Below are 12021 nucleotides of genomic sequence, written 5' to 3'. Positions count from 1 at the left end.
ATACGTATTCCTTTCATGCAAGACTCTTGAACAGCATTATAACAAATATAGCCTCTTACAACTCATGATTATTTGATTTATTTACATTGACTACATTCTTACAGTGGACAGAGAATAGTGATAAGGGATTAATAAAAGATGTACTGAGTGTTATATAATTAGTGCATAATGGCACTATAAATATCAAAATTCCCTTTCTGGAAGATCTCAGATTTTATCAAAAGTTTACAATTTGTAATATAAAGTTTATCTGATACTGATGCTAATCGTTTGCATTGTTTCGTTGTTTAATGCCCAGTGCGAAAGAGAGAAAGTGCAAAGGTTTAAGTAATCTTAAATAGAAAAGGCCCTTTTCTCAGCATTGAGCCTGCCATGTTAATATCTGTGTCATATGAAGCAACCAGGCTTAGCTGTAGTAACATTTCCTTTGATACACAGTCTATGACTGAACGAAAAATGATTATATTATTAGCTCTATATTTTAAAAAATAAACAAGTCATATTGTCTTGCTTAAATATTACCCCAGTATAGTAGTTGAAGGTGATTGTATAACATGACTCTGATCTACTTTCCTTTACATCTCCAATTTCTAAATATTTTTTTTTTACTTCAACAGCGTGTATTAGCTATTAGGGATGGACGATATCAGAAATTTATATTGCGATATATCATCAAGAAAATATCGTCACAGAGGATATGATATGGTATTTTTTCTGTATCGTGATATTGGCGATATATCATATCCACGATATGCATTGCCAAAATATTGTGACGATATATTACTGACAATATATAAATTGCTAAATATAGTGATGATATATCGCAGACACAATATATATATATATTGCCAAAATGTCATGATGATATATTGCTGACATGATATATATTATCAAAATATCGTGATGATATATCATCTAGTTGATATTGCCTGGATGATATTTTTTTCAATATCGCAATATAGCATCCAACACTATTAGCTATAATATTTCAACGTATTATAAACCACAGAACCAGCCTCCGTGGTGGAGTAGTCAGTACAACACCTACTAATCCAGGGGTACCAGGGTCAAACCTTGTCAAGGCATGGATGTGTCATTGCATTTGTCCCTAAAATAACCAATATGGAAAGAAAATAAAACCACAAGGATTCAAATGCAAACATTACATTTTTGTTCATATAATTCTTGCAGAGATGTTATGCGAAAATTATGGCTCAAACATGGATCATACCTGGGTCTTTGTTATTCCATATCAATACTAAAGAACTAAGTCAACCACTGGCTTTCCCACAAATTTTGCAAGTCCAGTCTTTTATTTCACCCAGGTATACTGCAACTTTCCATACCAAAGACCCAGGTTGAATTTCTAGTTGACCCTTAATATGCTCTTAATTTTTAAGTAAGTTACATGTAGTTTCTTTGTTACTAAGTGGCAAGTTCTTTAATATGCAGTTGGCTTTCAGAGGAAGTTAATTCTCCTCCTTTAGCTCAGTTTTACTTAAAGAAAATAGATCATTTAATGCAGGAAAATATAATAAGAATATCAGACTGACTGCTAAAATTTGAAATCATGACCTTTTGCCCTTCGCAAAATTCTTGGCATGCTACTCATAATATCTACTTGCAGTGTTCATCCTATCCAAGTTTTTGCCTATAGATAAGTAAGGCAATATTGTATACAAACACACACACACATGCACTGCGAAATTATTATTAGTAAAGGCTCAAACACCCAACTTTTGGTCTCGTAGACTTTATATCTTGTACACTTATCCATATCTCTCAAAATTATGTTATCATATACAATACAAGCGATGCTCAAAGGAAACTGGCTTGTATATCAGAATCAGTTGAAAAGATGGCATACAGTGGATCCCTGTCATGCCCTTAGATGTTAGATATAATCTAATACATAAAGAAAGGAGATTTTTAGAACCAAAAAAATGGAAGTTTCCAATGCAAATATTTAGTTAAAATTGTTTCAAAATACATTTTAATTGTTAGCAAATGTACCTGTTCCTTGAAATAATCATAGATATCAAGAATTTATGAATCATTTAAGGATTAATTCATATAGAATTAATCCTTAAATGATTCATAAATTCTCTGTTATTCTTGAAGCTTGGTACACTTCCATGTTTATCTTATTCTAACGCATATGTCCATTTTCAAGTTCAAGAAAGCCTTTAAGTTATTGTAGAAACACAGGATAATATTCTATGAATATTATGGAATGATATTATACTAACAAACTTCATGCATAGGTTTTCTTGCACTTTCTTCCCTATTGAACAGTTCATCTTTAGCCTTCTTCAGATTGTTAATTCTTGCAGTTAAGTTTATATGTTTAATTCTAGTGCAAATAATAATGTAAAGTAGCCATAATAATTCTTATAAAATAAACTACTGTACATTTTACCATAGTGGTGAAGTTTTCTTGATAATGGGGAAAAGAAGCTCAGGAAACTATTAAAATAAGTACAACAGTGTATGTGTACAAAAGCAGGATTCTTATGCTGGTGAGTTCCAATAATGACTTTTAACAGTGTAAACTTCTACAATAGCATACCGGAAATGAAATATGATGTGTTTATCCTTCATATTTTATAGAGAGTGTATACATACCTGTTGTGCATATTTTAATGTAGAGTTGTAGCATTTAAATGTAGATTCTAGCATAGTATAGGGAAATAAGCATGACTATATAAGCAGTATTGTGTTAGTTAGGTATATTTTAACGAAATTGTAGTTAGCACTTAGTTTAAGATAGTGTAATATGTCATGCATTGAGCCTCGTGGTATCTCTTATATCAGCCATGTACAGTTAAACTGCATATGCAGATTCTTTCATAGAAATATATTAGAAGGTTCCATAATGATGACTGATATTACCTGAACAGAGGTTGATGGGAGTTATGACTAAAGTTGTGCTAATACCATAACTAAACTAAATTTCAAGTAACAATCTGGGCTGCTAAACAGCCTTTTGTTGGCAACTCCCAAGCCGGACTAAGCCAGAGCTCACAGATACCAATACTGATGTTGGTGCTCTTAGTATTTTCCAATGATTCTGAAACTTGAACATTGTAACAGTTTAGAGTTCATGTTGAATTGTCGCACTTTCAACAGACCTTACCCAAACCACTAGATTAAGTGGAGCCTTGGCTGCTCTGTGTTCGGGGACTACTGAAAAATGTTAAGTTAGAGACAAATACACCACCCTGAGGGCAGTCTCTGAAATGTAGGCAGTGGCAAGGTATCCGGTTATCGGGAGATGTGGCGATGACCAAGCAAAGTAATAAAAATATTGCATTTTAATTATTTTAGAAAAGAAGTAAAAAAAATAAGTCAGCATACTTGCATATTTGTGCAAAATAAGCCAAGCGACAGCATGAAACAGCTGGAAATACGCAAGAGATTCGCTAATCTTAGCACATCAAAATGAGGCCCAAGTACTACCCCTTGCACCGAACCCTCCCACTAAGTTTCCTATTGAAGGCAATGGTGTTAGAAGCCTCAGCTCATCGCAGAAGTGATGCGAATCCCTCTTGTCTTTGCCGATGCAGAGAACAGCCGAATGCTTCCAAACAGGCAGACCCTACGACAAGGTCCAACAACTTCTACTTCCCCCACTCTTGAAGGTCTGGGTCATAACAGACCCTTTTTTCAACCCCCATCCCCATGCTTACAGCCATGGCAGGGTTTCTCCGGAGTCATCAAGATTCTTCTGAGTGTCCAGTGGCGTGCTCAAGGAGAGGTTGGTGAGGCTCATAATCCCTGCTTAGGCTCAATAATCTTACAAAAAAAAGGCAGGAAAAGTAGCAAAATGAGGAATTCAGGAATGACTTCGAAAATCCTGGGCACACCACTGCGAATGTCTGCTATTTCCACTTAAGAGGAAAAGCACACACTGAACGATATGAAATCTAGTTTTCATTAACAAACCAACAATTGACGGTGGACCAGAAAAGTTCTTACCTTTAAACGTGACAATTGAGGTGTTTTCATTTCATTTTTGATCATATTTAATAATTCTCATCATATGGGATAGAATTATGTGTCTTTTGTAGTCGTTAGGTCTGTGGTATGATCTTTTACATTGAATTGGTAATGACTTTGGCATTTATCGCAGAGTTATATTATATCTCCCCCCCCCCCACCCTTTGTTGAATGATTGACCCTGACGGTTGGCAAATCTTGCAATGACTACGTAAAAACGTAATGCTTCACCATTGAATATAGGCACAAATATAAACAGAAAACTTTTTTAAAAAGTCCAACAGTTCAACATAAATCAATCGCCACTAATCAGCTACAGTGAACAATTTCAAGTTGTTCAGTATGTTTAGAAATATTAACATGTAAGCATTCCATTGAAGAATACTACCCTTCTACAAGATTTTTATTTACAATATTTGCCTATGAGATAAATGGTACATGAAAGTAGGTATAATTTAATCTTAAAATCCACGTTTATCACAACAATGTTATGCATTTTGCATACATTTGAGGATATTTAGACTCCACATAAATAACTGGTCTGCAGAAAAGTATTGGCTAGTAAATTCAAACCAATACATCACTTCCAATATTGACTCAGACGTAGTTATACCCCTCTTCCTATAACCCCAATTTCCTTAAAGGCCTCAACATCAAATACATGTGAAAAATGGTGTTCTAACCTGCTACAGAAATATTGCACCTTTATTTATTAATTTTCAATTCAGGTTGTGAAATCTTCATAAAATCATTTAATTGATCATACCTCAACACTTGGTCAAAGTGGCTATAAAATTTATATTCATGTTACAAAGTTCATTTAATTCAACATAATGTCAACATCACACAGTAATATATGTTTAGAAGACATGAGAATAAACATATATTTCTCAACGGTTCTCAAAATTAATATATATGCTATATTTAACATCTTCTGTGTGAAAGAAATACTAGATTTAAAATTAAACCACTTTTAGGAAACGTACAGCAAAATACACACATGCATTTTAAACACAAATTCTCACACGTGGAATCTAGATCTAACTATTATGAAATACTATTGCACAAGTATTGTCACAACAGTCATATGATTTAAAATTTAAATCAATTTACATGGCTGACGTTCATGAGGCATGTAGTAGATCTAAATATAATGAAAAGGTAGAATTTATTAGTTAGATGTTATAGTATCTGTAAGTAACATATTAATTGTAAACATATTTAATATGAGCTCTACAGTAGTGCATTTATCAGTGAATGTTTTATGTAGTTAACCTCTAGGTAGGTAATATTTTTTAACATAATGAAATGAAAAAGAATGCTTGTTCGAAATTTTAAACTAGGTTAACATTTATAACACATTGTCCCACTTTTCTGACATTTTTATGTTAAGTAACATTTTAATAACTGTGAAAATCTTATTTCCTTGAGGACACGGTGGAGCGTGGGATACCTGCTGCACACTAACTTCATATAAATACCTTCTATATTCACCTATGAGGACACGAGACGTAAAGGTTTTGCTTTGTTCTGTGAGCTTGTGCATACACATTAATGTACTGTTTTCCTTTTCAAATTCCCAGACAAAATGCAAGTTCTTATATTTAAACGTTTTAATTTTGTGTTACATGGCTGTACTGAAACAAACATTCTTTTCAAATGGCAGGAGTTAGTTCACTCTGATCGGTGGTTGTTGTTTGCTGTAATTGATATTTCTTAGATTTGTAGAATAATTACAAGATATGCTATTAGGGAGTCGCTTCGTACTATCACGTCAGTCTAGTAATAGAGTGCATGTGGTTTTTTATCAATTTTTTCTCTCCTTCTACGTCTGTTCCAAGGTATTTGGGAACATGAAGTTTGACCCCGATACCGCACTCAATCGACATAACAACTTTCAGACTTTCTTCGCTGCTCTTTTACTTCTTTTTCGGTGAGTCGTGGCCTGCAGGCTTGGCCTGATGTTGTCCAGACTCGTTATCAGCAATTTGCAACTTTTTTTAAAAATAGTCTGTATCATAATTTTAGCGGATCCAATTTTCTTACATTAATAATTGACGGGAAGTATAATACATTTGATTTTTAATGGCTACTAAATCATTATGAATTGACACAAGCCTATGAGTCTGGACAGCAGAAAAGACACAGTTGATTGTCGTAGGTACTAGACTTAGGTCTAGGTGTAGTGTAGGCATGAGTTGGATCTATTTGTAGATAACAACCACTGCAGCTCTTACAGGCATTTTATTTATTCATGGATACCAGCTGCAGAGAAGTCTGGTTGAAATGGAATATGTAGTAATTTGCACTTCAGCCTAAATGGAGCAACTTTCCCCCATAAATGTGTATGTGTTGTATATTTGTCAGTAGACTTTTTTTTTAATTTGTATTTTTGCTTGTCTTGTAATTAGATAATTAATGGTAAATTCTTGTTTTTTCTTCTTTCAATCCCCTTTTTCCTGTAGGTGTTTGGTAATATAGCCTTGGGTCCTGAAACATCCATTACACGACATAACAACTTCCGAAGCTTTATACAAGGTCTTATGCTGCTCTTCAGGCAAGTTTATTACATTCATTTCAGACTCTCAAGGAATGGGCCACTATTTTTTCATCTGTATTTCATTACTTAAGCCAATTCATGAATAAGTCTTTTAATTATTAGATAAAAGAAAAGTGCCGAAGATTCAAGTCCAATGACTTATTATTATTGTGCATAAATACAGGGTGTCCCAATAAAATGTATACAAACTTTGAATGATTATAAAGTCAGTGTTTATTAAGATACATGACCATTCTGATCGAGGCACTGCTGGAAATATGAAGCAATGGAATCAAAACACCAAGAATTACAATTTCGTTCAGCATTTGTGTGCAATAACCATCTTTAATTTGTCAACTGTTACCGGTTTTGTACTGTAAACTTTATCTGGTGAATGCAGAGGGTATTCTGCTGTACCCCCTTGCACAATCCATCTGTTCAGTGCATTTTTCCAAGTATCACAAAATTTCACTCTCTGGTCCGGATCATATGCATCGAGAGCATGGACTCTTCTTGGAATATAACTTCAAAATGCAATAGACACTTGATTTTGAAATTCCTGTTGTAGTGTGTATACATTTTTTGGAACACCCTGTATATCCAGAGAATTCCATTTGACACTTTAGGGTAGAATTTTTATGACTTGTTTTAACAGAGTGTGGGGGTAAGTACTTCATTTCGTACTCTGCAAATATAAAGGCCTCCGATGAAGTGATAGTGTTTTTTTTTCTTTATCTAAACATTCTCATCTCACTATTTTCTCCCCATGGAATGGTCCCTTCTTTGAGAGCACAAGTTGAGTGTATTGAGACTCTTAAAAATTCATCTGAGGATATAATGGTGTTTCTTTTCATTTGTTGTTGTCATGTCATTCAAGTTCATATTCCTATACCTTTTAACCAGGCCACTAATTTCAGCATCCCGCCTGCAATGTTGTAATAGGTGAGAAATGTAGAACCAAATGTATTTGATGTGTAGATCCATATATTTTGAACACTGCTTTATGTTGTGGTCCTTTATTAGATGTACCACATTTAGAGTTGTGTTGTCAGCTTCAGTAGTATTGAGGTCGGTGTGAGTAGAAATTAATAGATAGTGTAAATATATACATATATACAGTAAATCCATACATTTTTGTCACTGTGTTATGTATTTATTATTACGACATATTTTAAGTACTGGCAACACTGTGTTTTATCATCTTTCTACAGTTAGATGTGAAGATTTTCCATAATTTATTTCATATACATTAGTAAATACAATTTGAAACATATATAAAAACATAATTCTAAATGGATTACCATGTGGTGGAAAATGATAGTTTATATATAATCTTGATATATATATATATATATATATATATATATATATATGCAGCACAGAAAGTGAAACAAATATTTCGCAAATTGCTTCCTTGCATCATCAGGAACTGAAGAATTCACGTCACAAATAGATCATGTATATACGAGGGATAGTCAAATGAAAGCCTTAAATGTCAGACAAAAATTACATAACAGACTGTAAACAGCTCAAATTTACATGAGTTATTGACTGTTACTTACAAAATGATCTCAAGGCTGCAACACTGATCAATTAAGCTTTGCAACTCAATTTTTGTCATTTTAAAGATGGCGCCTAATGCATACACATGCACCAGCAAGGAGAAGTAGTTTCTTGCTCTCTGGAAGCCTAAAACTTGTAAACATTCTACGGTAAACGAAAATGATATGTCTATGCATGCTTACCACGCCAGCAAAGTTTACAAATTGAGGAGGAAGTTCGACAATCGCCTTAGTCCACACCCAGAAGGGTGGAAAGACCTTCACAGTGGCTCATGTAGATTCCAAATATTTTTCTTCATGAGGTATGCAGACACTAACTCAGACTTGAAAATATATGTGAATCAGCAGTAAGTCTATGCTAAAATGCATCACACTTGTGTAACTTTACATGCATATATCTACTCGATAAGAGACAAAAAACAAATTAAGGTTTTTATTTCACTCTCCCTCATACCTTTGTAACTTTCCATTCTAAATAAAGAGGAAATGAAAATATGAAGTATGATAGAATTGTCATTTCATCTATTTTGAAATTTGTTGTCTTTTAGATGAATGGTACTATTGTTATATTTTGTATCTTTTAAACTTTGGCTGATGCTGAGTGTAGTATTATTAAAATTATTTTTGTTTTATGTTCTTGATGATGCAAAGAATTTTGTAAAATATTTTGTTTCAATTTCTGTGCTGTTCATAAAAAGATTATATTAAATAACACAGAAAGAAAATGAATTACATGAAGTATTCTGATAAATGAAACATCTGCATGTAACTAAAATTTATCAGCATATCGGTCTACTGGTTAGTTTTATTTTCCTCTGCTTGACTCTTTACATTGTATTTTTTTTTTAAATTGGGCAACATAGTTTATTATTATTTATTAAAAAAAGCAAAATTAATGAACATGTATTTGATAATTAGTGAACTTTTTTTTGTTAATGAAACAATGACACAATAATTGAAACGTATTTCTTAATTGTAGGAAAACTATTAATATAAATTGAAATATACAGTAACTTATTATAGAAAACTGATGTGCAGTGGGTTGATAATATGAATTTGGTATTAATTGGGCCTATCTACAGATACTGATGGAGCACACAATTAAGAAATAGAGGAAAAATGAAGAGAATGGTACACTTTTTAATGTTTGCTCACATGACATAATTTTTATATTGGAAACTCATACTTTGCACTTTGAAAATTGAATGCATTATGAAAGTTAATGGAGAAACATAAAACTTACAAGAGGCATAACTATGCACAGAAATTCTAAAGAAGGAAGGGGAGGGATTGTTGCCCTCATTACAAAAAATAACAACTTTCATGGCTGTTTTGCTAAATAACTGTTACATTTGCAAAAAATCATAAGAATTACTCTTCATTGCTTTCCTTCTCGGATCCCAGAAGATTATCAAAAATACCCTTAGCTCATAACTTGCAAAATTCAATATACACTTTTAAGCACAATATTTATATAGTTTATTTGCCAACACTTTCTTGAATCTCGATTACCCTACAAGCTATTTGAAATTCCCAGAACTTAGTTTTCTTTCTGTACTAAATTCCGTACAAGAACACTTCTTGAAATACTATTTATGACCTATCCATATGACATTTTTTTTAGTGCAATAAATGTGCATTTTCAAAATCAAAATTGAGATTCTATTCACCACAGTAACACATAAACATTTTCATAAAAGTTCTGAATCTGAAATTCTGCTCATTTTTGAACCAGAATGTTGATTTTTATTCACAATAAATATGTCTCTTTTATTATAAGTTAGTTCAGATTTCATATTGGTTCATATGATGTCTAATGTAACAAGAAATAGAGGATAGCTTAGGTTAATCAGTACTCTATAAGTATTAGCCATTAGAATTTTCATTAGTTTTGCCCTTATGATATTCAGAGCACACCATGATGGATGCAGAGGGATGATACCTATGTTAAACATAGGAACGCCCTTTTGACTCAAGCTAACAATATCCAGCTTTGATCATATTAATCAAAACAGCCTCCAGTAAATGCATAAATCTGACTTTTATGATTATTTTTATGAATATAATGGTGTAATTCCTATACCCTGGTTTTGTAAAATTGATGCCTAAATGCCCTTTCTTTTTGAAAAGGCAAAATGCATTGGAGTCAGTTAATTACATCCATTAAATAAGAAGGTGAATGAGCCATTCTTCATTGAACAATTGTAAATTTGTACCAGATCTCTAAATTTTATATGTGTACTTAATGAACAGTGGCAAGAAGTTCATATTGGTCTATTCTCATAAGAAATACACCTTATTAATAAATTTTTAAATTGTAATATACACGCTGTGGCTATATGTATTCTCAATCCAAAATTTTATAGTAATTCTAAAGTGTTTTCAAAACAACTAGAAACAACTTTTGCTGCTGGAAATAAGATTCACCTCAGTGAAGAGAGACTTTAGTCCTTCACATTACACACACACACACACACACACACACACAAATCTTTTAGCAGTGTTACCATTACTTAAGTTTTGTACTTATTTACCACATTTATAATTTTTAGATTTTACTAATAAAATAGTTTTTAATTCAGTAATGTAAAAATTCCTATTGAAACTACTTAAGTTTGTAGCAGTTCCCAGTTATAGTCATAGTAAAATAATAATTCATTTTTAATAAGTATATTTACATAGATTTATCTAGGTATTGACATACTTATAATTTAGTTGTTATTAAATGAATAATCAGTTTATACTTGCATGAGAAGTAGTCCTTCCTCCCTTCCATGCATTGACATTATATAATATAAATTATGGACTTCAAATGGTCATATATTGCATGTATTTTCTGTGTCAAACTTCTAATATATTTTCTATACGCAGGTGTGCCACGGGTGAAGCTTGGCCTTCTATTATGTTGTCGTGCATCAAAGGTCGTCCTTGCGATGTCAAAGCTAATAAAGGGAAGGATGAATGTGGGTCCAATCTTGCTTATGCATACTTTGTCTCCTTTATTTTCTTTTGTTCTTTTTTGGTAAGTATAATTTGGATTGTATATATAAATGTGTGTTTATGTGTTCTTGTAAATTAAACAGGGTCAGGGTGGCCACTCACCAGGAATTCCTTGAATTCTGGGAATTATACGTGAATTTTTGGCTTCGGGAATTATGCATATTTTCCCCCGTAAATGTGAAAAATTACAACTTTATTAATCCAAATCCCATTGAATTTATATAAATGTCCTGAGGCAAGTTTTCACAGTTTAGTTTTTATTCTCTTTGATGAAGGAAAGGAAAGCTGCGTGGAAAATATAACAGTCCGTTTACTTTTTTAGTGTCCTTTGCAGAACAATATATCTAGCAAACGAATCATTATTATAAGTAGAGCCCGGATTTATAAGCACAATCAAACCGTAAAATAAGCAAGTTAATAAGCACATAAAATGAAAAAAAGCACCAAAATAAGCATAAACAAATACAGGAAAATCTGGAAAAAAATATTTGTTTATTAGAACTCTTACCTTATTCAAAGCTGTTACAGTATGTAAGGAAGGTCATCCTGAGATTTTATTGTGTGAAGCTCCTGCGTCTGTCAGTGAAGAATGATTTATACAGTAAAAATGTTCTTTCCACATCGCATGACATCACAGGCGCATGTGAAAAACATCACAGTTCTTCTTCGGTGAATTCCTCTTCAATGTCTGTTTCTTCACCAGAAATCTTTTTTATAAATTTGACACAGTGTTTTGTAACCGGGATTTTTCAGTAATACCTGACTGAGCTTGTCGGACACAATTTTAGCAACACTGAGTTTCTGAAGACAATGTTACTGAAATTTCATCAATCAGAGAAAGTGAATGTTGCAATGCATTATTTCGAGCTTTCAACTGTCTTATAATATCAGGTAATTTGGAAAAATGATTATGGATGTACT

At 32.7% G+C, this 12021-nt stretch overlaps 1 protein-coding gene across 9 annotated transcripts in view; it reads left to right on the top strand.

Annotated features, from left to right (window-relative positions):
- cac (calcium voltage-gated channel subunit cacophony) overlaps positions 1 to 12021 on the top strand; it is a 248158-nt gene that overhangs the window by 179599 nt on the left and 56538 nt on the right. For all 9 annotated transcript variants that reach the window (XM_083109913.1, XM_083109914.1, XM_083109912.1 and 6 more), the window contains exons 25-26: positions 6465 to 6556; positions 10972 to 11122. In XM_083109913.1, coding sequence (XP_082966039.1) covers positions 6465 to 6556; positions 10972 to 11122 — 243 coding nt within the window. The remainder of the gene's footprint in view (positions 1 to 6464; positions 6557 to 10971; positions 11123 to 12021) is intronic.

The sequence above is a fragment of the Lepisma saccharinum genome, chromosome 23 (genome assembly GCF_977018435.1).
Source record: "Lepisma saccharinum chromosome 23, izLepSacc3.1, whole genome shotgun sequence".
NCBI classification, from domain to species: Eukaryota; Metazoa; Arthropoda; class Insecta; order Zygentoma; family Lepismatidae; genus Lepisma; species Lepisma saccharinum.
This window is presented reverse-complemented; position numbering and strand designations above follow the sequence as displayed.